Source organism: Hippoglossus hippoglossus, chromosome 12 (assembly GCF_009819705.1).
Source record: "Hippoglossus hippoglossus isolate fHipHip1 chromosome 12, fHipHip1.pri, whole genome shotgun sequence".
NCBI lineage: Eukaryota > Metazoa > Chordata > Actinopteri > Pleuronectiformes > Pleuronectidae > Hippoglossus > Hippoglossus hippoglossus.
Genome location: NC_047162.1, coordinates 15,073,806 through 15,101,004, shown reverse-complemented (window position 1 = coordinate 15,101,004; position 27,199 = coordinate 15,073,806). Strand labels below are relative to the sequence as shown.

General features: G+C 41.7%; 1 protein-coding gene across 3 annotated transcripts in view; it reads right to left on the bottom strand.

Moving 5' to 3' along the window:
* The window catches only part of ank1b (ankyrin 1, erythrocytic b), a 60,889-nt gene extending 34,496 nt beyond the window's left edge, over positions 1-26,393 (bottom strand). For all 3 annotated transcript variants that reach the window (XM_034601778.1, XM_034601776.1, XM_034601777.1), the window contains exons 1-2: positions 26,283-26,393; positions 23,357-24,180 (exon numbers count right to left, since the gene is read on the bottom strand). In XM_034601778.1, the coding sequence (XP_034457669.1) occupies positions 23,357-23,482 (126 nt within the window). In that variant the 5' untranslated portion in view covers positions 23,483-24,180; positions 26,283-26,393. The remainder of the gene's footprint in view (positions 1-23,356; positions 24,181-26,282) is intronic.
* Between the last annotated feature and the right edge of the window lie 806 nt (positions 26,394-27,199).

Here is a 27,199-nt window from a genome sequence, read left to right as displayed (position 1 = left end):
GGAACTGAGTCACACACTTAATATGAGCCGTTATATAAACTGCTGCTGCTGCTGCTGCTGCTGGTGTGAACTTTACATGTATAATGTGACAGCCTCAGCAAACACGTTTACATCGACACCAATATTAACCGATGTTAACCGAGGGTTAAGGGTCAGGGTTAGTATTCCGACCTTAATCGCATAATTATGTTTTGTTCAGTTACTAACATGCTTTATGACACATGCCCTGGATTTGAATGTAAACAAGATGTAATATTGATGTGAGTCAGATCAGAAAATGCTCTTCAACATGGAATAACTCAGGTAAACGTCGTAATCAAAATAATGTCCTATTCAGAATAAGATCAGTAGTTGGAATATGGAACATAGTCAATGATCTGAGGTAGTGATTTAAGTTTTCAGAAGGATTTATATCAGAATGTGTCAGGAGTGATTTCATTGTCCTCAGGATACTCGCGTCTGTCTCCCCAACTCTACTGTTTTCTGTGATAAACAGTCGTGATCTTGGGAGGAGTTGAGATGAGATACAGACATTCGATCCCCCGGTATCACAGACCGTGTGTGCTGCAGGAGTTTGATGGCTTTCTGTACTGTGGGTCTTCTCTGACAGAAGTCATTGACAGAAAGTTGCGTACGTGTACTTATTGTAGTGACAGCTCCTGTCACTTCTGATTTTTAAAAGGAGTCCTTGTGTCACTTCAAGTTGAGACTTCTCGTCACGTTTCAACATGCATCTCGTCACCTGCTGCTTCTATACTATAGAACTACTCGCATGGAGAGAGTGTGTTTAAGGAATTGGCAGAAACCAGCATTTTGCCTTAGAAACTCTTCTTATATTGACATGGTTTGGTTTATTAGATATACAGTGCCTTGCATAAGTATTCACCCCCTTTGGACTTTTCTACATTTTGTCATGGTATAACCACAGATTAAAATTTATTTCATCGTGAGTTTATGTAATGGACCAACACAAAATAGTGCATCATTTGGAAGTGGGGGGAAATATTACATGGATTTCACAATTATTTACAAATAAAAATCTGAAAAGTGTTGAGTGCATATGTATTCACCCCCTTTACTGTGAAACCCCTAACAAAGATCTGGTGCGACCAATTGCATTCACAAGTCACATTTGCAAGTCACATAATTAGTAAATAGGGTCCACCTGTCTGCAATTTAATCTCAGTATAAATACACCTGTTCTGTGACGGACTCAGAGTTTGTTGGAGATCATTACTGAACAAACAGCATCATGAAGACCAAGGAGCTCACCAAACAGGTCAGGGATAAAGTTGTGGAGAAATATGAAGCAGGGTTAGGTTATAAAAAAATATCCAGAGCTTTGAACATCTCTCTGAGCACCATAAAATCCATCATAAGAAAATGGAAAGAATATGGCACAACCGCAAACCTACCAAGAGGAGGCCGTCCACCCAAACTGAAGAGTCGGACAAGGAGAAAATTAATCAGAGAAGCAACCAGGAGGCCCATGGTTACTCTGGAGGAGTTGCAGAGATCCACAGCTGAGGTGGGAGAATCTGTCCACAGGACAACTATTAGTCGTCTACTCCACAAATCTGGCCTTTATGGAAGAGTGGCAAGAAGAAAGCCATTGTTGAAAGGGATCCATAAAAAATCCCGTTTGGAGTTTGCCAGAAGCCATGTGGGAGACACAGCAAACATGTGGAAGAAGGTGCTCTGGTCAGATGAGACCAAAATTGAACTTTTTGGCCTCAATGCAAAACGCTATGTGTGGCGAAAACCCAACACTGCCCATCACCCTGAGCACACCATCCCAACAGTGAAATATGGTGGTGGTAGCATCATGCTGTGGGGATGCTTCTCTTCAGCAGGTACAGGGAAACTGGTCAGAATAGAGGGAAAGATGGATGGAGCCAAATACAGGGAAATCCTTGAAGAAAATCTGATGCAGTCTGCAAAAGACTTGAGACTGGGGCGGAGGTTCATCTTCCAGCAGGACAATGACCCTAAACATACAGCCAGAGCTACAAAGGAATGGTTTGGATTAAAGAATGTTAATGTCTTAAAATGGCCCAGTCAAAGCCCAGACCTCAATCCAATAGAGAATCTATGGCAAGACTTGAAGATTGCGGTTCACAGACGGTCTCCATCCAATCTGACTGAGCTTCATCTTTTTTGCCAAGAAGAATGGACAAACCTTTCCATCTCTAGATGTGCAAAGCTGGTAGAGACATACCCCAAAAGACTTGCAGCTGTAATTGCAGCGAAAGGGGGTTCTACCAAGTATTGACACAGGGGGGTGAATACTTATGCACCCAACAGATGTCAACTTTTTTGTTCTCATTATTGTTTGTGTCACAATAAAATTTATTTTGCACCTCCAAAGTACTATGCATGTTTTGTTGATCAAACGGGAAAAAGTTTATTTAAGTCTATTTGAATTCCAGTTAGTAACAGTACATAATGGGAAAAAGTCCAAGGGGGGTGAATACTTATGCAAGGCACTGTAATTCACTTCTGTGACTACCTCTTTTACTATTTTCTACAAAATGTTCTACTTAATTTATCTGCATTCATATTCATAATAACATATATGTTAATAGAGATTAGCCGAAATGTATCTGGAACTAAAACACTTTGTTTTGAGAGGAGAACTGTGATTGAATAAACTAGTCAGACTGAGTGTTCTTCTGGTTCCCAGGTCACTGTCTACACCAGAAGCGCCAAGATACTGGTCGTAGCCCCAAGAGGCTAATTGCTAATCAGACAATTGCCGATGGGCTACAAGATTGCTAAAGCCTAAGTGTTATAGGGGTTAGGGGTTAGGGTCATCTGCTCTATAAAAACAATGAGAAGGACACAGAGAATGAAGGTAACTAAATATCCTGATCCATCACTACAGGTAGATGGAGAAACTGGACTAAGTAGCAGTGGCTGGAAAATCAAGGAGAAGATTAAAAGTGATGCCGGAGCTGAAGCAGCATATTAGGAATATTATGATGAATACTGGTGGACAGTGAGTCACAAATTATAAGTGTGGATGGAGAAATTGTGGCCATTTGTCACTGTGAGCATGAACAAGAAACCCAATTCACATCCATCGCTAAAAACAGATGCATATGGAGACAAATTACCTACAAACACACACATGCGCACAAACCAGAACTAAAAATAGCCGCACACACGCCACAGTATGTTAGCGCTGGCACCAACAAGGAGGGAGATGGATCACAGTAATGAATCCTCATGGGTTTTAACAAAGACACGCTTCTATTACAAAAGACAGAATCCCAGCAAACTCGTACATACATGAGACAGAGGCAGATATGAACTATAACGATGCAGTCCAGGGTAAGATTTACACATAAAACCAAGATACACAAGGATTCGCAGGCTTCCGACAGCAGGGAACAGAAGAAGAAGCCTCGCAGGCCTTGACAGTGACAGTTGTGAGTGCAACTAGCAGAGCAAATACTAATGTGCGTGCACGAGAAAAGAGAAAAACTTGATTTGGAGAGTCAATAGAGAAACACGCAAAACACAAGATAAAGCAAAGCTACATTTTGCACGCCATGTTTTATCCAAAGCATCTCAGTTCCAGGAGTGCTCATGATTTTATTATCAACCCCAAATCCAGGGTGTGTTGTTGATGACGTCCTCTGTCACACATACACAGAGTTTAGGACTCTAAACATGGCAGCATCACCGGGGCTGTGCCACACAGGGACACATTAAAACAAGGCACCTAATTTAAAACATCCAATATAACGGGCACTATTTCTTCTTTCACACTTTGTTCAATGGTTCTCTGAAACATTCCCCAATTCCCTCGACTTCGGTCTGTAAGAGTAAAGCCCTGTAGCACGAACGCCCAGAGTTAATGAAAAATACTGATCAGTTTAAGAACATAAACGATTTACCTTTATATCCCACATACGGTAATTTAGGAGTCATAAGAAATAAATCACCTCATTCTGACCAGTGTAGAAAATACATTGCAGTTATTAGATGCCCCATCTCACTAACTTTTTATCACTCCCCAGTAGTGAGAAAAGATAAAGGGTATCATTTATCTTTTAGATTAATACATAAGTAGCAAGTCCTGGAGGGGAAATACTGCAATAAAAAAATCCATCATTTTCCACAGTTTTATTCAAATGTAATAATTGGTATTTCATTGGTATCTCATGATTAGTATTTAAGATAATAAATATGATAGACAGGTAAAATAATTGAAGAAAACGGAAAAATATAAAATTAGAGGAGATCAATTTAAAAGCATGACTCTGCCGGGCAAGATGAAGTCATAGCGCGAGAAAATGAAAAATCAATGGAGCCCAGCTCAGGCTCTACAGAGTGGGAGTTGATTCAGTATTGATGGATGGATGGATGGATGGATGGATAGGTGGCAGGAGTCTGTGAGATTGAGATGGCGCAACAAAAACACATGAGCACAGATCCTGCACATGCTAAATAACAACAGATACTCAAATATCATAGATGTAAAGCCACATGCAGGGAGTGAAACTTTTAAATTTAAAGATTGCTATTAGATAGTTGACATCTATTTTCCAGTGGCTATTTGCTTTGTGTCATAAAAGTCAAGACATACGATCTAATTAAAAATAGGGTGGGTTGTTAAAATGCACGTTTGCTGTGTGACAGTTTGAAGCTCTCCAGTTTGCACAAAGAAAGACTTTTTAACAAATCTTTTTTGACTAACAAAAAGACTAACAAATAGTGAGACGTCAAACGATCTCACATGAAAGTTAATCAACTGCACAAAGAGAGATTTATTAAAGACGGTTATGATGCTGGCTCCAAATCCTTACAGTAAGAAGAGTACTACAGGACGTACAGTTTGTACTGCGAAATCATACAATCATGTTAGGAAAACCTTCAGAGTACATCTACAGTTCAAATAGTTCTGCAAATTCAAATATACCACAGGTACAAGTATCTGCAGGCGAGCTACTGCTAACAGCTAATATTCTAGTTTATATATTCGTGTTCCTGCATCTTCTCCTTACAGCTAAATTCTGTGCAACCAGCTGCTGCTCAGTCTGAAGCCTAATTTGCTCTTTATCTTGAAAAAAAAAAAACACAAGTTGAAGACGGAATAAAAGATTAAATGAGCGCAGCAAAACCAAAATTCCTCCACACTGGTGAAACAATGAGACACATTAACAACAAGGATCTTCCCCTCGTCTTCTCCGTCCCTGCACTAAAACAGAGCATCTGAAATATTTATAGCCTCTGTCAGGCCAATGCCTCTGCAACCCATTACAATCAAAGCATGCTTTTCCTTATTTCTGTACATATGTCTTGATGTTTCGCTCCGTGCACATCATACTCACGCACACACAAGCTAATACTGGTATGTGGTATGTATGTCTTCAGAGAGATATCAATACAAAATACACAAGAACACACAGAAATGATCAAGAGAAAGGACCGTACACAACTATATGCACACACACTGTTCATAAACACATTGTGCACATGTACAGTATAAGATGTTCAAGGATACCTGCCTATGCCAACTGACAAGATAATAATAACTATAATAATTCAAATAATTCAAAAAGCAGTTACAGGGTGCTTTATCTGTTCAAATGAAAAACTTAAGGCAACAATATAAGAACAAATTTAAATATATTTGAAGATCACACATTGGAACAGAAATATAAGAATGAAAACGTTACAGATAAGAAAATTCTGTAAACTTCAAATGAAATAAAAAAATCTAAAATCTTTACTGAAATAGTCGGTTAAACCGGGGCTAGCATAAAAAAAAATTAAACATAGGTATCAATAATGATTTCATATGCTACAAGAGGTGGAGGTGGGTTTAAAAACCTTCAAAAACCCTGGTATTTAGGGTTTTAGCCTAAAATAAATAAAGTTCCCTCTTCTACTCTATATAATTTATCATTTTTCAACTTAAGTTTCATTGTTTAAACCCACATTATCTACTGTCTGTTTAGAATAATCACCCTTTACACCCTTTAATTCACCCCTCTGCCTTTACAGAACATTTTGATGGGTTACAACAGGTTTACAAAAATCTGTTGTGAACATTTCTGCCTCAAGCAGAGAAATTAAGAGACGAGAGAGAAAGAGAGTAAAGAACAACAGTGAGAGGGCGAAGCGGCCCTGAACTCCTGAATTCATAAGCACTTGCTCAGCTACACATCATATCCACTCATTCCTCATCATTACTCCTTCAGCGTCTCTCTCTCATCCTCACCCTCACGTCTCTTGCAGCTTTGTGCAACCTTCCTCACGCTCTCTCTCTTTTCATAACCTTTCAATATTTATGAGCACTGCAGAAATGCTACTGGCAAAGCATGCTGGGTAGAGCTGTCCCTCAGAGTCAGCTCCTGACGTCATCACTCTGTGCTGGCATTCTGGGCTCCCAGCCCCGAACCGGTACCCGAACAAAAGTCAAGTTCCCTGCCAGCAACGCCCCATATCTGAAAATGCATTTTAATACCAGACAGGAAATTATGGTCCCATCAGGGAATTGAGCCATAAACTACAGTAAAAACACTTGCATCTAAATTATTAAGGGTTGGGTATATGTGAGTGTCAGGTGTTGGTCACTGTATCACAATATCCAGTAAGAAAAACTGCTTTAAATAATTCATGTTGCAGTCAGATGCCATAAAAAAGAAATTAAATAAACGGTCATATACAAACAATTTCTGTTGAAGAAACAACATGAGGTGGAAGGAAGAGATTTAGTTCAATAAATCTGACGCTAAATACAGGACATTTAACTTTAATGGTAGCTCAGTGAAATTAAGTGATACAACACGCACAACACCAGGGTTTAGAACTGGAGGAAATATAAAGGAAATATCATCAATAATATTGATTATAGTCGTCATTTTCCTCTTATAACACTTATGCCACAAATATTTACAAAGAAAAAGGTTCTATTATGGTTGGAGATCATTTTATGACCACACTTTCTTGAGTAAATGGATTGAAGTAAATGGATAAAAGTCCTTCAGGAAAAGAGAGACATCTCATAAATGCTTCATAAAGACACACAAAAACTGCAAAGACAGAAAAAAGGGGGGAGAAGTAAAAAATGAAGGTAAGAATATGAGGAAGACGAGGAGACACGGAGAAGCTGGGAGCCACAATGTCTGAAAGTCATGTGTGCATAACTAATGCACAGCACTCAGCCGCACATGGTCAGTGACTGCGCTGCACTATCCTCCCCCCCCCCCCATAAGGCCAATATACAATCACTGGTGACAGGAGGGAGCAATCAGCACAGGGAGGAGCCAGGGTGATGGATGGGAAGCCAGAGGAAGACAGGAAGGACATATAGAAGAGAGCAAGCTGGGGGGGTGATAGTGTAAATCCAAATAAAGGATGGCATAACGGACATAAAAGGGTAATGAGGGAAATAATGAGCGAGAGGAAAAGGGGGAGAGCAGAGAGGTGTGTGGAGAAGGAAGGAAAGGGGGGAAGGGGAGTGCAAGGAAAGGAAGCTAAGAAGGATTACTGAGGTCCCGAGAAACATGTGCACCTCAATATTAAAGCTGATACATTTAAATAAGCTGTTTCTACATGCTGAATGGATTATTTCCATACTGGCATTTCAGGTTTCCACTTTGAAACACTAATGCAATGCAGAGAATTTGGCTTTGAACCACACATCTTTATGCATTTTATTCTTTCCTCAGGTCTGTTTTTAAGGTGGATGACATTTCAAACGATCTGTTTTGGTGGTTGTAAGCTTGAGAGTGGTTAAAGGGCCAAAGCTGGAATGATTCCATTAGCGTGGACATGACTTTTACAGTGATATAGAGAGGTAGAGGTCAGGTGCAAGAGAGAAAGACGGCGAGAGGAGGAGGGGGAAGTGAAAGTGAGCTGCGAGAGGAGTCACGTGTCGAAGCAAACTGTACGTGTGTGTGTGATGGAGAGAGATAGATGTCTAAGAGGAAGTAATCCCTGTGCGATTTGCTTTGTACTTCTATTCCCCCCCCCCTACGGGAAGAGGTCAGAGGTCACAGTCAGATACAGAGAGGGCGCTTTGAGGCCAGAGAGGATGCGGCGTCTTGCTCGGCGACACTGAAGCGAGGTCAGTCATTCCTGATTATCAAGTCGGGTGGGTGGGGACGGGTACCCCGGCTTGTACTGTACGAGTCAACACACTCCCACCTGATAGCAACTGACAGTGCAATGATTCAGCGGCTCTATATGTCTATTTCATCGACTGGAGACTGGGAACCTCTGGCCTCTGGAACATATTTTATATGGCCCGCAAGACAATTTGATGTGGCTGGCAAGAAAAACCCATAAACTGAAAATAGGCAAGTTTATCTTGCCCTACCAGAAAATAAGCTAATAGCAGAATAATGTTTTTCATGTTTAACCCTTCCTATCAGGGTGAACAAAACACGTGTTCCCTTTCATTGTTGAAAAGCATCACTACGACTGTCTAGTAAAAATACATGTATATAGAGATTGTCATGCTTTTCCAAGAAATATGGACATATGATTGTTTTTTGGTGGGAGGGATGTAAAAGATTCCGACGAGCAGCTTTTTCACTAGACCACATTCTGACGGAGACAAGTTTTGTGGTGAGAAGCTGAAACCTCATTCAGAAGCAGAATTTGTGAAGACGTATCAGAGGCAAGGCTTCGTTCAATCAGGCTGTTTAGGCTAAAAGCAGCTGTGAGTAGCATCATCATCACTACCATCATCCGACATCTGAAGAAGCATTTCCGAGCGTTGCGTTAGAGAGGAGAGGGGGATTTGTGTTCAGTAACGTTTTGGCCCTTGAAGGATGTTGTCAGAAACGAAATGGCCGGTGATTCCCTGCCCTTGACATAGAGATGTGCCGTATAAATCTTTGTATCAGTGTTGAGATCCGGATTCAGGAGCAAAGCCGTCAGTAATTTAATTCAGCGACTTCTCTCTGTTTCTCGTCTCCTCCTTCACATCCCCTCAATAGACAGACACACATTACAAGTGCACTTATTTACACACATAAACACACACACTAAGAGGAGTCCGCACACAAATGGGAAATAAAAAGCTTCTCTGCTGGGTTTTCCCATGTGGATGACACAGTGTTGTAATATTTCTCATTTCAGCACTGTCAGTTTCGCACTCCTCCATCCCCCCCCCCTCATCCATCCGTCACCTGTTTCGTTTAGAGGTGAACTCAGGTCAAAGCTGTGGCCACTGCCTTTGCCTTTGGGCGGTGGCACAGTACATTTACTCCTTGTTTGAATAATTAAGGCTTATTTTCTAATGCTTTTTAGTTATCGTTTCAAAATCTTTAAACTAATGCACAACATTTTAGTGATAATCGTACGCTGTTAGCTTACTAAGGACTAAACATGAGAAGATGAGTATTTTGCAGCATCACATTTATAGTTCATTGTTTAATTTTTGATATAGTATCAATTATTAATGTGTTTCGGCATTACTGTAGGAATTGGGTTATGTCATTACTGCATAAATATACAATAGAAGCCGTGTTTGTAGAGGAGGGTCGTTCAAGCTCACATCTGTAAACGTTACTATAGGAAACTCCTGAGACCTCCGCACATTACAATGCTCTCTCTGCCACATTGTTTTAACGCATTTAACATGACTGATTCATAAAAATCTGTGCAGCTATAAGAGGATGTAGGCGACATGTAAGAGCAGAACCCAGATGTGTCTGTGTTCAACTCCCCCATGCAACAGTATGGTATCATAGACATGATGCGCATATCTATTGCTGAATGATATGTGAGAAGTTTAATAAATTCACTTAGTCTGGCAAATAGATGATATCAAAGCAATGCTACTACAATAATCAAGTAATAAATAGAGAGACACAGAAAAAAGAAGCTTTGAACATTTTTAGAACATCTCAAATGTTTTTGTTTAAAAAGAAAACAGAAAATGTAGCGGAGAACAATGAGGCTGCATAATTACACTTAATATATTATTATCTCTGCCAAGGAGGTTATGGTTTCTTAGGCATTTGTTTGTTTGTTTGTCTGTTAGTTAGTAGCATTACAAAAAACTACTGGACTTTGATATAGAAGACATTCAAAAATCTCATTCTTTGGAGGCTATTAGTTCTATTTCTATGATTTCTTAAATTTGACATATAAACATTAAATCATTACTATTAAAAGCAAAACCACAGCTGTATTAGATACCATGAAAGTAAATCAACTACAGAACTCAACATGGAAGTGACTATAAGGTCACTGCAGAGTGACTCATGTGACGTGGTTGGATGTTGGATGTCAGAGGATCTATGATTGTGGCCCGGGAGGGAGAGATGGATGACATGAGAGGCATGGGGGTGTGGTGAGGGGGTGCAGAGGCGGCTGCACTATCATGACGTTGACTGACTGACTCTCAAATCACCCGTGTCATGAATCAGAACTGCAGAGGGCTCTGGAGCTGACACGTATAACTCACACATGCACGCAGACAAAAATGCAGAAGAAAGCACGCCGTCGTAACGTGTGTGTAGATGCATGTGCACCCAAAAATGTGCAGATGTACAGATTTACACTGGCACATTTAAATGCAAACACACGATTCATGTGCAGACGGTCATATCAGAGCGAACAGACACACTGTAACGTGCTACATCATCTTCAGTCCCGCTGCCAACAGGCGGTCACAGAAGCCGACATATGCTCCTCACCGCAGGATGTAAAGACTCCAGCACACACAAGAGCGCACGTGTCAGCTGACTGCTCGCAGCATGCTGCACATGCAACAACACTGAAATCATTGTACATCCAAAAACCACTCAACAGGTTATTCACCACTCTGCCGGCGTATTCTCCTTAAATGGACACATTTTCCCCGCGTCCTGGTATACATGTATTTGTTTGAGACACTCAAAATGTTAAATGTGTTCATTGTACTTATACGAGATGTTTTCCTTCATCTACAAATGCCCTGAAAGCTTGCACCTCCTCCAATGGGGAGGGAAATCCCTTCAATATTAGAGTTCATACAATGCTAAAGAAATACTGGAGAAGTACACAGGAAATAAACTCCACAACCAGATGAAAACATATCAGGTTCACAAGCTGCTTTTGACAGGTGATTTGACTTTCGACTTTAAATTTAAGTATTTTTAATTGAAAGTTTGATTATCTTAAACATACCATGTAGGTGTATATCTGCTAATTAAGTTGCTTTTTTGATTGGATAGCATTAATATCTCCAGAAATATGACGCGCTTGTGTTTATACCCACGTGTTTGCACATCTGTGTGAGTCTGTGCATACATGCGGCAGCTCCAAGTTCTGACATGAGCATGGTGCGTTGTCCCCACTGTGCATGTCTGTGTTGGGGACAGCAGGACATCACTAATCACCCTGTGGGCGTAGAGTCATACCAGTAAGCCACATGCTGAGAGAGGGATGGAGACACCGAGCGGCCGATGGAGGGTGAAGGAGGAAAAGTCACAGAGGACGAGGAGAAAATGCAGAGGAAGTCAAGATCGAAGGAGGGCACGGCTTCTGAGTTCACATCCACCACTATAACTGTTAGGATCACTACTGCTTCTAAAAATAGCAATGATGCAGCAATAACATTAAGGGTATCAGCACCGGGCTCTCTCTCGCTGGCACAAGGTATTTGAAAGATAATAATAGAATGAAACGCAGTGGAGATGACATAAGATTAAAATTAATCATTTTAAGAAGAAGAATCATCAAGTATGAACCCAAAACGGCAAAAGAAAGGCAAATAACCTCAACGTGCCACAACAGGAGAGTAATGGATTTACCCTCAGCCACAAAATTGCTGTTGCTGGTCTGATGGATTTCACAGGAAGGCGACTACTCCTGAAGCCGGTCGATAGAGCCAACTCCTGTGATTCAGCATTCTGCGCAGGTTTACAGGGGTCGTCCAGGAGGAGCCATTCGTCAATGGGACAAACGCTTGATGCCAGGGTCAGACCTGAAGCACCAGGTCCAGTAGGGGTTAACACATCGCACGTGCCAATTTGAGGCTGCAGCAAGTGGCTTGTCCCCCCCCTGAGGCCAGCCAAATATAATTTTCCATAAAGTCCAGATTAGAGAAGCGAGTCACTGAGCGATGCAGAGAGGAAACTAGAGGAATACTAAAGGAATTCTGTTCTAAAGTCATTAACATATTGACTCAGGGGGTCGAAGGCAAAAGCAGATGGTAAAACGATCACAGTGACATAAACACACAGAAGATGTGAGACTCTCGAATCCTGCCGGGAATAATCCATCTCACAAGACAGCTAAATTACTCCGAGGTACAGCAACCATGAAACCTACAGCTGTTTGACGAGTAGGAACCTTGCGTTGTCAAAACAACAGCTTTTCATTTTCACTGATTTGTCACCAACACAGGAAGAGAGTGCAAACTGTTTCACCTTCGGTTTAAGGCAACATAAATTCACTATCTGCATTATCAACTTTTTCTTTGAAGCACAAGCGGGTGAACAAGGGGTAGCTGCATAACTGTGACACATGCCAGTTGATGTCCCAATGAGAAGTGTCTGAGCTCTCTCCAAAGCTCATGCTATAATAAACCTGATGCACCAGGGAGAGCTAAAAATATGGACACGACAAGCTGACACACTGCAGCATAAAGCTGCACTTCATCCAGAGTGCCATCAATCACACTCATCATTTACCGGGCGGGGAAGCTTGTCACCTGTGACGTGGAACGATCGTGTGATATTCATACGTACATACATGTACAATATATCTACACATAAACCTTGTACGTCAGCCACATGAATAGGACATTTTAATATATCGAGTCCAGTTTGGGATGAAATCGCTGCGATTTCTAAAAATAAAAGTAGATTATTTAGAGCTCTATTCAGAATGGAGTTTGTTTTTTTCCTGTGGGACAGAATGAATACTGTGACACCTTAAAAAGATAAATCGGCTTAGAGGTGAATCAACCGTATGTATCAAACACTCTCTTTCTAATTTATATTTCACATCAAAGAGTGAAAAAAGCCTGAGATGTAGATAACTATGCGTTGGGAAAAATTTCCCCATGGGGACAATAAAGTATATTTGATTTGATTTGATTTAATCATGAGACACGAGGGAAAATATACTGGAGCCTGAACAAGGATGGTTTTTGGGGGTTAATGCAGATAACAAAAACTCCCTGATACTTCTGATTGAAACCTAATGACAAAGAAATGTAATAGGATTCATATTTTACAGTTTACCAATGAACTTTATTAGAAATAGCTATAAATAAGAAAACACAAACACAACCATATAAATATCTACAAAAGACAGAACATCGACTGTAGCAGATCTCTTGGAGGAGTAAAAGATTAAAAAGAGAACACAAAGAAAAATCTTTAAAGTGAGATAAAGTGAGATAAAGCTGATGCACCATTTTTACAGGAGTTTTTTTCTCATTCTCAATTTGGACGATGCAAATTACAGGGCAATTAAGAGCAATCAATCACTCTGGGCTTCTCTGCATGCTCCAGTGAGCTCGGTGTCTGGAATTCTGATGACGCCTCAGCTTGTTAAGCCACAGGATTAAGGTGGAGTTTTTTTAATATGCAGGCTATGTGCATTTTTGAGAGAAGGTGCATCCGCTCTCACCTTGGCCTCCCTTGAGGGACAACTGGTGCAGAGCCAGCAGCGCACACAGCCTGTCACCCTGTCAGTCAGTCAAACCTCTAAAAGAGCTGAGTCAGACTCTCTGCTTCATTACAACCGGGCCACGATCCACAAATATTTTGTGTGAGTCATACATGCGAGACGGAGAAGGACAAGGTAGAAACTCAAGTGTGGGTTGAAGGGGAAAGATGTTGCAGTGATCCACGTGTGACACTGCAGACTCCCGTCGTCATGTCGCTGTCCGACGGCTGGTTTGACTCAGGACAGGAGCGCTGGTGTGAATGAATCATACACTGGGTGATACAGTAACAGCAGTGAAAGACTGTGCTGATGAGATAATTTCTCGCTGTCTGTAGTTTAGTCACTGGCTCCGCTCCATGCTCTTGTGACTTCGGTAACAGACGCCAACAGGAAGTAAACAAAGCGGAGGCGAGGACGCCGAGCCAAAGACGATTTTCCGAGGGAGGAGATGAAACTCTGAATCCTCCCTTCTACCGTTTTATGATTAAGTCCTGCGATGGGTATGCAAATAGGACAAGTGAAGAGCCATATTGCCTCTCCGTCTGTTCCTGTGTGACTCGATATCATCTAAATACAAGAATTGTATTTTCATGACTCACAGGCTATTCTGGCAAAACACTGTCAACATTTTATTATCCAGCTCAGCCTCCAGCTCTGCTAATGGACGGCTTTCCCATGGATGATTTGTGCTACCTGATTGTTTACTGGAGTTACCGTAACCAGATAAAACACATTGTGATGCTTGTGCATGGCTCAGCGATGACAGGTCATGTTGCAGGAAAACAGTGAAATAAAGGAAATTGAGTTGAAGAGAGATAAACAGATTTAGCATCATCTGTTTTCCTGAATTTGAAAGTGGAAATGTTTAACTCGTTCCCTGCCTGCTATTCCACACTCGTTCTCACGTATCAATGCTGGATCAGTGGGTTTAGGAAAGTATCATCTTGGTATTAGGGAAGAGTCTCAGGGTCGGATGGAGAGATGGATGATAGCAGGAAGGTGAGAGGAGAAACGGCAAACAGCCTGCACCAGGTTTTGCCTTTCATTTGATATTTTAGACATATACATGCACATTTCTGTGTGGAAGTATTGCAGGGTGAAGGAATGAAGTTTTCCTGGAGATGGATGACGTCTTAAGCTCAAGTATTTATTGTCAGCACCTGATGTATCAGTGAGACATTTGGCGGATCAAGTCAAATTTTCACATACACTATTCTGGATATAATCAGAAACATGGAATTAAGTCAACAAAGCTACACAACGAGCATTTTCTTCGACCATTTAAAGAAATTTGAAGCAGTGACTGAAAAGAAGAGCTACGAACCCAAGGAAATAATAGACTGGATTTGAGAATGGAGAAGAACAGGTAGAGGGAGATACTGAGGGGGAGGGAAAGAGGTAAGCAGTGAGACAAAAAGCCAGCTGATGGACGAAAGCACAGAGGGCACAGTGAGGGAACAAACAGTCGCTTCCCTTTTGCCGTCTTCCATCTAGATTTTAAAATTGAATTAGCAATGAAGTATTTATACAAGTGGGTTTTCCAACTCAATGCCTCCGTACAGACGACAGCAGACGAGGACAGTGCAGGGAAACCTACAGCGCTGGTGATTGCTACCATTCATCTTTTTGTTTTTTTCCACATACGAGTCGTACGTTCACAGCCAGAAATGCTATATCATACCCACAGGGTGAAGAGGAATGTCGAGGAGGGGTGGGGGGGGGGGGAAGTAGCGGAGAGATGACTGGAGGATGTGGAGTCGACTGAGGAGAACCACTCAGTCTGGAGTTCTCGCTGTCACCCTGAGCTGTCGTGCTCCCAGCCCGGCTGCCATCAATGAGTGCTGATGCAAGCTCCGTCGGATCAGACAGTGTGAAGTGATATCAGTGAATGAATGGCAGCTGGTCTTGGCAAGGTTGCTTGGAAACCAGCGATGTTACACTTTTGTTGTTTTGATTTTCGTTTTCGAGACGTGAAATCCTGTTTAGAGTAAGTTTTCCTCTAGATAATAGAAAATCGCTTCACATTGATTAGTTATTGAGCGAGTGAAGAAGTTTCATCACGCAGCAATAACCAATGACATGACACCCCTGCTCATCACGGGGAACGTGCACACAAAGACGCATGCGTACGACTAAGCTGATGGGTGGTTTATAATAATATGCATGATTAGTTAATACGGTATCAGTTGGAAATATGTTGTGAGAAAACAAAAGAAATTAATAAACATCTCTCTCAGACAGGGCAATTATATCAAATTGCATTTGATTATATATGTGCGGTTCTGCATAATATTACCATAAAACTCAAATTCATCTTTGTTCAAGGCCCAACATCAATATCAAGTCTGTGTGGAGCGAGTGACGAATACATATTTGCACCACAAATGTGCCTTCACCACTACAGACCAACACTAACAAACAATAAAACCACCGCAGTATGAAACCAACGATTTTTGATCAAGCCCTGCGTCCATTAGCCGGTACACATAAACTGTAGAACGTGTTTAGGCCAGCAGAGCAAAGTGATGGAGTCAGGGTGTGCCTGAGAGCGGCTGCTCCAGTGCATTAGGGCTCCTGCAGGCCACATGATCTGTGCAGACCTTGAGGAGCACTAATTCCATTACATAATGCCCAGCTCCTGCTCAAAGTGTGTGTGTGTGTGTGTGTGTGTGTGTGTGTGTGTGTGTGTGTGTGTGTGTGTGTGTGTGTGTGTGTGTGTACTCGTGGTCTGCGTATCAGTGCGTGTGGCATCGTGCCAGTCTGTATCACTTTCACTCTTCCTCTAATGATTCTTCGGAATTAGCAGTGCTCACATACTGACTTTGCAAATGACCCTCAACGTCAAGTGCATCATTAGCACTAGGTGCAGTAAACGCTGCATGTAGGTCAATTACGTAAATGGGACGTGTTTTTGTGACTGTTGTATATTTTAGATTGTCCCTTTTTGATATGAAGTGCAGCTACTTGGGATGCAAGACGTATCTCAGAAATATCTGAAATACAGTGGCTGTGTGAGTCATCTTTTCTTATTGATGTAGTCTCATCAGAGCTGCTGTGAGTTGAAATGAAATTCAGCATCCACATGATTGAGAGTGGAGCCAACACATCACGCTTCTTCCCCCCCTTCCAGCATTTTGTGTCTGGTTGACTTTCTGTGCAGCAGGTTTTCATCTCCGGCTGAGGTTTACCCTCGTCCATCTCCCCCCTCCCTTCATCATCCCGCCACGTGCTGTGACACACCGTAATCACCATGGTAACATCAGTCACTCCACACCACCTGTCCACTGACCCCAGGGTCGTGATAAACTTTGCCAAAAAAGATTTACAGCTTCGTGCCGCCTGGCCTTGCTAACAATGGTGATGGATGCACTGATTAGCACGCTGGCATATGAGCTGTTACTCTTGAGGAACTCGACGACTGCGTGTTGATCTAACGGGCCATCGGCACATTGACTCTCTGACCACAACAGGGTTCAACAGCTGCTGCTCGCTGAAGTATTAAAACGCCGACTCATGGTTCAAATGCCTGAACCTGAACTTTCTAAAAGCCAAAACACACACTAAAAGATAAACATTTTGTGAAGATCTGGTCTTCAACCTACAATTACTCTGCTAAAAGCTTTGGTACGATAGGGTATGTTCAGTTCTTACTGTCCTATCATAAAAGGCAAAATGATAGGACAGTATCATTAAATAGCAGTACTAAGGCAAAATATCTAAATTGTGGAATTGGGAAACTTGTTTTTTCAGAGATTTATCAATGGAAAACTCACCCAATCAACTTTTTTTTTCAAAACTAGGGGATGCCTTCATTTCCTATGGGATCAATAAAGTGTCTGTCTGTCTATCTATGTAAATTGGCAGATTTTATTATTATACATTTTTTGCATTTATGAACTAAATAATTTGTCTTGTAGACATTAGCCTAAAAAGAGCAATTTTGTTTGTCTATGCCTGTGTAGATATTTCTAGAATCTAACATGAACATTTCGTAAAATTACATTCACAGGCCTATTCTTTCAAGCTATTAAATATGGTCCATTAAAACAGTAAATGCACTAGAATTGCAGGTACACAGACATTGGTAGCCAAGCAAAGTTTTGCATTAACAGCGTAAACTGACTTTCCTGATTCTTATCAAAGGTGCTTGACATAGACATGCTTATATGAAGTCACCTTGATCTCCAGATCAAAATATGGGCGTCGAGTCCCAGATAAGCCCTCGTGAGGTCTGATAAACATCGGCCATCATGCCTCTACTCTGGAATCTTCCTGTGTTGTCTGAGCAGGTACAGATCTGGGGCAACGTCAGATACATGATCGGAGCAGGTGCTCGGCTCGCACACAGTTGTGGTGTGTGTGCGGATGCATGTCCAGCTCTGGTCTCAGATGCAGCGTAATCCAAGGCTGACAGGTAAATATAGCCTGTGGCTGCTTTCAGGCTGGGCTGAGTGCTGCTCCTTTCTGCTCTGCTTGACCTTGGCTCATCCTGCCCTCCCGTTCCTCAGCGGGGATGAAAAGGCACTGGTCCATATGACCTTGCGGCCAATTACTTTAGCTTTTGTCTATTTTCAATGACTAATTCAATGTAAAGGCTCTCGCCATACCTTGCACCTCCTGACAAAGTATAAAAGAGGTTTTTATCACATGAAGGTGAGGTTATAGGTATAGCAGCAAAAATAATAATTTGCTAATATTGGGTTAAATAACTGAAATAACACATATTACGCAAACATTCACCTTTTAAGCTCTGCACAGCTTTAAGATATTTTTAGCCTTTTATCCTCTTTTAGGCCATTTGTTGTTTTCTGTATAATTTGAGTCATAGGGAAAGAAAGAAACCACTGTACCTGAATGACAGACAAAGCTAAGCAGCTTCAAATGGTTTTATTTTGTCTGAACCTTGTGTCTGAACCTTGTGTCTGAACCTTGTGTCTAAACACAACCCCAGTCAGACAATTTCCTTGATTACTGGCGAGTGCACCAAAAAAAATCAAGTATGCCTACATATACTAGCCAATGTGACTGACTCAATCAAAATGTTGCTTCAAACCTTTTGTCCAAGCACAACTCGACTCGTGGGGTCCAGACAGGTACTATTCTAATCTACGCAGGCAAACACGTTAGCCATAACCATTCATGTTTATCTGACATCTTTGTTCAGTGTTCTCTGGTCACTAGTAACAAAAAGAAATTATAAATGTGGCTCTAAGCAAAAAACTAAAATCAGTAACAAATATATAATCACATACTGTACCCAAACTTAAGAATGGCTAATTCCACAGGAAGACACAGGTTAACCGCAAAAAAGCACAGATGACTCTCACACAAATTAGACCCTTGGATTCTAGGACACTTCCTAAAGAGCTCCAGTCCCATGGGCGCACGTAAACATGCTCATTTCCTCCCCCTCCCCACACAAATACACAGTGTATGAAAGTATTCTTTTCAAACCTCCTCTTCCTTTGAATCTGGGACAACATGCAACACTATTGAAATTGGGCAGAATTGCATCTTTGTGCACAACATCTCCAACGATGTGACACCTGGTTTGCAAAGAAACTGGTCTAGCAAAAGACAGCAGCTGACCAGGGTTCCCTGTGTGAAATGTAAAGGTTTGTCATGTGATTGAGGAGCAGAATCTTATGTTTTCTTGTGTCATCATTTGGGTTTCTTGTAGATTTAAATTGTCTAACCTGAGGCCAATGCTCTTGCAGTTCAGTTGTCAGAGGAGTATTGGGTGATTTTTCAGAGAGGAAAACTCTCTTCACCTTTGTGCTGTGAACTGCAATGACACAAATTACCCAAATGATCTATTAATTTACACCCAAAGCTCTGGAATATAAAAATAGCAAAATGAGGATAATTTTTTTCTTGTCTATCATTTATACTATCCATTCTCTATACCCCTTATCCTCTGAGGGTCATGGACATTTTACAGTCTCCAATTAACCGAACCTCAGTCTGCATCTCTTTGGACTAAGGGAGAAAGCTGTAGTACCCGGAGACAACCCTCAAAGACACAGGGGAGAACATGCAAACTCCAAACAGAAGGACCAAGCTGGGATTCAAGCCTTCTTCCTGTGAGGCGGCAGCGCTAACCACTGCACCAATGTGCTGCCCTATATCATCTTTAATTACCAATGTTAGGCATCACTGAAAACAACTTCGGATGTCATCATCCTGTATGTTGTTTTGGGTGAAGACAAGAGGCAGTGAAAGAGGGAGAGACACAGAAGAGAGTTTTGACTAATTAGGCCCAAGTATCCATAAGGTTACATAAAAGTGGAGTGAGATACCCTGAAGCCCTGTTTTTGTTTCACTCACACACACACAAACTATGTGCACACAGCTCCTTAGAAAATACAAGCAAGCGAGAGCACCCACTGTCCATTAGCAGATGATTGGATCCATTGTATTAAGTGCAGGCCTGAAGGAAACGGGACAACGTGCAGTGCCCAAGAGCCTCACGCGGAGTTCCTCCCGTAAAAGCTTTCATGTCCCAGATTAGTCGCTCTCATCGGTCACAAGGAACTGACAATGAACTCAAACAATCTTTATGGCAATTTGATGTTCTGCCTCAGTCACGTCATTCCATTCTTCTTTCCTTATCTTATCACGGCCATGGAAGAGCGAAGCTTATTTAAAGGATGTTATTATTAGTATGAGTCTCATGCCAGCTGACTGCGGCCCAAGAGAAGGTTTGGTTTCCAACTCATTTAGTGGTTTCCGACAATGGTTGTGATCGAGGCCAAAAAAACCTGATCAGGACATTTATAATTCATGGCTGCAGAAATCTACGACAATCATGAGCCTGTTGTGACATGCTGCCGGTAAACATACGGCAGGGATCAATAAACCTACTGACCAAAGCAAAGCTAGCGAGATAGATAGTGATCGAGTGATCCATATTGATAAGGTTACAGCCCGCGGGTCAAGAATACATACTGTCAATGTGGCCACAGTTTATTGACAATGCATTGGATTTGGCTGGATTTCAAACTGCCTGATGATTTTATTACCTTGTGGTAAAGAGCAACTATACTGTAGCTAGTCTGTGGACTTAGTAGAAAAATATAAATGTTGATTCCCATTGAATTTGCACGTAGAAGTGTATTTACTCTTATGTTATTTCCTGTCAGGTCTAATCAGTGCTTCCCCCACGCAGCACGCACCCCCTTGACAAAAAACAAAAGTACATCAGTATATCATACTTCAGTCTGCCTATCTGACATTTCTGCTCTTGTTCTTCTCTTAATAGTCAACCTTTCCATTTTCCAGATATACGACAAATGCTAGAAGAAGCTGACAAAGGTCGTGGATCTATTCCAAACCAACTGTCGGACTCATAACACGCACCTGAGACAGCAGAGCTAGCAGAGCGGCCCTGCACTTTCCCTCCTGTAACTAGATTACTGTCCAGCCGATCCACAGTTATCACAGGATCTCTGTTGGCACTGCAGTGGATGACCTTTGTGCGATGGGAGTAGAGCAGAGAGATGCCACGTTGCCAAGTTTGATTTACATCGAAGGAAGCTAATTAACATCCTCAGGACATTAAGACCTGCCTGTGCCTCCTCTGTCTTTGACTTGCTCCCTCGCTCCATCTGGATCCATAGTCCACAGGAGGAAATGTTGAATTCTCAATGTTTTTTGATGACCTGACTAATTTTGCTATGATTTTGATGCAAAACTCTTGCACAGCTAATATACTCATTAAACAACCCGGGTAACTGATACAGCCAAAGTTGTTGCTTTTTAGTTTGATCATTTATGAAGTCGTTATTTCATAAACTGATAAATTGTGTGCCACAAAAAACAGATTATATTTCCCTGTAATATATTTTTGATAGTATTCCTACCTGCAGTTGATAAAAATAAATAATAATCTTGGCATCTGGTGTGAGTGGAGTGACTGAAGTTGGTTAACTGGCTTAATTTCAAATGTATTAACACTAAAAGACAAAATATGTATCCTGGTAACAATTTCTTCCGTCAGTTTTCATCTCAGTGTGTTTCAAATTTCATTTTTCAAAAAAGTTTGTTTTTTGCTTTTAATCATAGCTGAAATTCAAACTCATGCCAACCTCATTTTAGCTTTTTAACCTTATTAAAAAAACGAATACAGGAAAATGACAAGATCCATTCATGCTAAATCCAATCCAATGTAATCCAGTTTACGACGGAGTAATCTTCAAATAACTGATGTGTTGGTGGCAATTTGTACCATTTGATTTCTTTTATGTTGTTGTACAAACATATTGTGTTTGTACACATGTGTTTGTTTTAATTACGTAGGGGTTTCTACTTACATCACATTCTGGATATTGTCATGTATAAAAGATCAATTCAAATCACTTGATTAACCTATGGAATATTGGTGAATCAAGAAAAGTGCTAAGAACAGAATAGGGAATGGAGAATATTACAGATTTTGCTAAAAATATAGAGTCAACATACTGTAAGTGATACTGTGTTACTGTAGCCACAACTTTACATGCATACATCACATTTTCAACAGTTTTCTAGTTTCTATCAATGAAAAGTAAATCTGCACAACCAGCTGACACCCTCAGCAAACAACAATCTACATAATCAGTTTTTCGCTGAACATTAACTAAAGAGAAAAGAAATGACACCCCATGAGCAGTGAGCAGCCCCAGCTCCCTCTGCAGATTCCATTTATGTTTGTACTCTGCCTCTTTCCCTTTGTCTTTCTGACAAACCCTCTTACCCTCTTTGTTTTACATGCACACACACGTTGTACAATCTCCACATCGTGATGTTGAAAATTATTTTTTTTTGAAATCCATACGTTGTTAAATCTGTTCAACAAGTATCTTTCACAAATTGTTCTGTGCTGCCAAGCGTGCGTGCAAGCGCAACCCCAAAAAATCTGCACCCAAAGGCAGAGCCAGAGCAGGAGCCTGAAGAAGAGAGTGAAACGCAGGGGTGACTGAGAGCTGTAATGCTCACAGGAAGATTAACTGCATGTCTAGTTAGTGACAATTCCTTTAAATATTCACTTACTGCACGATTAATAATACTGGCGACAAATACTGTTATTTATAATATAACTAGCATAGATGTCTTCAATGGACAACACATGCAGAATGCAACCAAACAGATACACAGATGGGTTATTATTAGGGTGTACCTCCATCTTCCCCCTCCATTTTATATCTACCCCAATGAAAAAAAAGCTGTAATATGGGGGAAACACCGAATATAAGACCAACACCGTTTCGTAGAAAAGAGAGGATGCAGGGCATATCAATGAGGATGTGATTACATGCATACAAATATGTGTGTATGCAGTGCACTGAACTTGCATTGCATTAAAATGAATGAGCTGCAGCCATGTAATAGCACAAAGCGCTTCTCAATAAGAATCTGTTATTCTATCAACAACTTCCACCTTACAGCAATCATCATTTTCATCATCAGCCTCATTTTCCTTCCCCTGTAGCTGAATATCGGATGGAGCGCAAGCACAACCTGCACCAGAGCATATGTGCCTGACTGGTTAGCCTGCACGCACGCACGCACACACCAGCTGAGGCTGCGAGACCATATGTGGGATTATAAATGTGTAACTGCAGCCTTGCCAATCACGCACAATAGATGCAGAGAGACTTGTAGAGAGAAAGACAGGTAGAGGTGGGGAAAGACGGATGTGAGAAATCCCATCACCTTCCATGTCTCATGAGACAGCCAGCCATACCTTGCGCCTGCGGTCCCTGGATCGATTCCTCTTTTTTAACTTTTCCTCCTCCTTCTCCCTCTGCTCCTGGGCGGCGGCCTCTGCAAGGTCCTTGGTCTTGCGGAGCTGCTTGGCGGCTTGTGCCATGGTGCCGCTGCTACTGCTGCTGCTGCTGCTCCAGTCGCCGTCGTTCCAGCCCTCCTCCGGCTTGCACTACCTCCAGTCGTCCCCTGCTTGCTCCTCCCGTGTCCCCCAAGCTCCGTCACTTACTAACTCCTCTCTGGTGGCCACCACATCATGTGTGTGTGTAAGGCGAGAGGTGGGAACCTCTGTGTCTGGATACTGGTGTGTGTATGTGGGTGATGGTGATGCTACAGCAGCCACAAGACATTCTCCAGCAGCCACACAGAAGGATGCTACAGCTAGGGGTGCTGATGCTGATGCTGGTGCCTGTGTCGCGGCTGCTACTCATCCAGTCAGCTTGCACTGCGCCGAATTGCCTTCCCCTCCCCCTTCTTCCTATCCTACCTTCCTCCCTTCTCTCCTCTCTCCTCCCTCTCTCCCTGTGCCTTGCACAGACCTGTCACGCAGTCCCGTGTTCAGCACAGTGGGAATCCTGCAGCAGCGCTCCTTCTTTCAATCTGTCCAACGTGCTCCCCTCTGCTTCTTTCTCCACAGTTTTCCTCTCTGCTCAAGGTTTTTCTCTCACAATAGGTGTTGTTGCGTCTTGCATAACTGAGGTACAATAGATGAGGGCGCCAGAGCTGCGGAATGCCTTCAAACAGGATTTTTTCTCCTCACGTCTTCCCTCCCTCTGACCATGGCTTTTCCATGGCACCTCCCTCCTGGAGACAGATGGGGAGAGAGAACAGTGGTGAGAGAGATGGAAGGGCGTAAGATAGAAATTAATATCCTGATCCTAATATACAGTCACTGAGTGCGTGTGTAAAATGTGAGTGTAGAAACATGGTGCCATACATTGACACCTACACCCCCCCACCCCTACTTCCCCTCACGTTTCAGTGTCAGAAGCAGACAGGGAGTAAAAAAACATCAACAACATGAATGCTTCATAAAAACTGCATGTCCTCTGCCTCCCCTTCCATTCCGCTGCCTTCCCTTTTTTCCATCACATGAGGAGGGCATCATGGATGTTTCCTCAGCAGACAGTACAATTCATAGACAAATAAAGCAAAGGACAGTGATTGGTCCATGGATTGATATATCGGAAGACAAACTCCTGCAAAACTCGTGATAGTATTTCCATTTAATCTCTGAAAATATTTAAACTCAATTGTTAGAAACACAGAAAAGAAAGTAAATCTGTTTTCTAATCAAACATCCTCATCATACACACACTGTATTGTTATTCATATTCTCTGGAGCCCACTATTCAACATATCAACTATTCAACATCAGAGGATGCACTGACGTTATATGACATTATTCTCATGTATCTCTCTCTCTCTCCCCCTCCCACCTCTGCAACTTCAGCTTTCTGCAGAATGATGCTGCAACATAGTGTGCCCTCTACAAAGAGACCATGTGACAAGACTAGGAACTAATACATGTTATATTCATAGACGCCATCTGCTAAGCGATCAACACCAGATAATACAAAGCCAAAAGGCCTGACGTGAAAATCAATACTGTGGCCACGTGTGGATATTCAAAATCGGATGCTCTCTCGATGAGAGAAGTATTTCTAAGGATATTTTCTACCAACTTTTAGTGTTTTTATGCTTCAACAACTAATATGTGTGGGTTAAATGTTTCAATGTGCATTCATTTGAGCTACAGCTTTGCATTGTGCCTAATGGATCCATTAAGCTGGAGGTCGTAAACAAAATTACACCACAACCTCTGGTCTGGATTTGCCAGAAGGAGCTGAGGGGGGGGGGGGGGGGGGTCTCATGGAACAGCTGTCGATATGACCAGAAGAGTTATTCCAAAGTCCACATTGAAATCACCCTCAGGAGATGCATGTCTACATTCTTCAAGGCTGTATGTGCACAGCGTATAGACTACTGGACAAAAGGTTTTCTGGTCGATGCTCCCATAGCGTCGGTCAAATTATCTCCTGCGGGCACAAATCTTTTAGATGAGCGGTCACTTAGACACTTAAATGAATGAAGCTCAATTGAGTCATCAGGCCGGTGTATGGACGTCTCCGTGCTGCCATATTAAATCAGCTTTTGCCAGGAGAGAGGTCATGGCTCTAAATTGTTGTTAAATCATTTTCTATAATTGTTTTCTCATGTGTCCCTTTACCTGTGTGCCACGGTGCTGCTGATTCAATCATGATTTAATTAAAAGCCTGCCACTGTGACAGATGTAACAGTTAGTTAGGCTACTGTTAGCATAAAGGTTATATTTTACTTTATAAATCTTATTACTCTTATTATCTCTGTACCTCACAGTTTATGTCCAGTCCTGTTCACATTAGCGTCAAAGTTTTAGAAGCCATATTTTCCTCTGCATCTATACACGAATCAAAAATAATGCAGTGAAGTAGTTAGCTAGCACTTAGCATGTGCCGCTAATGGGGTCGTTCCATTTAACCTCGGACGTTGCAAATGGAACACCACCGCAAGTTGGAATTTCAGCTGGGAAGGTCGAAGGAACCTCACCACACCTGACTTTGAAATTCAAGATGGCCCCTCCATTTTAGCTCCATTATTTAGTGTCTAGCTTGAGGAGCATAACTCGGGCTAGCTTAAATTTAGCTACCGTTTTTATATGCGTATGCTAGATCAAGCTGGGTAACAACAACTTCTATTGTTTTGCTACCTAAGATTAAATGGTGGCGATATTTATCTATTTGTTATTTTTTAGTCAGCGTGTATAGAAAAAAGCTAATGAATAGTCGCTAACGTTAGCATTAAATAATGGGCCGGCAATGCAGATAAATGAGCTGAATTAAATAGTATTATAGCATAATTCTTACCTTGTTCAACGTGATCTCTGCTCATAGTCATTGCTTTAACTTGTGTTATATTATGTGATGTTAATTTTGTGCCCAATTAATGTTGAACTTACTGGAGCCAGTCTGGTGTAGATCTATGAATCTCAATAACTCAGGGTTGTGCTCGCTGCCTCTGACCACTGATTAGCATCTTTATTATGTTAGAATCTATATCTGTGTACTCAAAACTCAAATCTATAAATCTGACATCAATAAATAACCTGTAACCACTCATATAAACCCATGCTGGGTTTGACTTTGCAGGCAGGACGTTATAAATGTGCGGACAGTGTAGTGAGTGATGAAGAACATTTCAGTCACAATAGAGATGAAGCGCTGCAGCAGATGGAGCTGAGATCTGTCACTGATGAAAACAGCACTGGGGCTTACTTCTCCGGCTCCTGAGCCAAACTGAGCCGAGCTAAATATGGAAAATGATGAAGCAGGGACATGAAAAGAGGTAAAACGGAGATAACGGCAAGAGCTGAGTGCAGAACGAAGGAATGATGTCAGAGAGGGTCATAGGTCAAAGTAGTCCAATCAATTTGCTTTAGGTTAATGCAGATCTGTGACACGAGTTTAACCTCGTGACCTTGACCTTGTATAGTCCATATGCACAAATCACAGTTTGTCTCATGAGGCTTAACAAGGTGTGGCATCCTCTCTTCTTAACCCCCAATAAGAGTAAAGAAAAACTACCCTTACCACTTACTTCACAATAATCACTAGGCAATATTAAAATAATAGAATAATGCGTTCATTCCTAAGAACTTTAAAAATGTATGAGGGATAAATTTTAGGCTGCTCGAAGATCTTTGGGCAAGTTGTTGCATATTTGATAAGTACAACAGATAAAGGCAGCGCTCCCAGTTTTTCTTCGGAGAATATTTAGTTTGCTG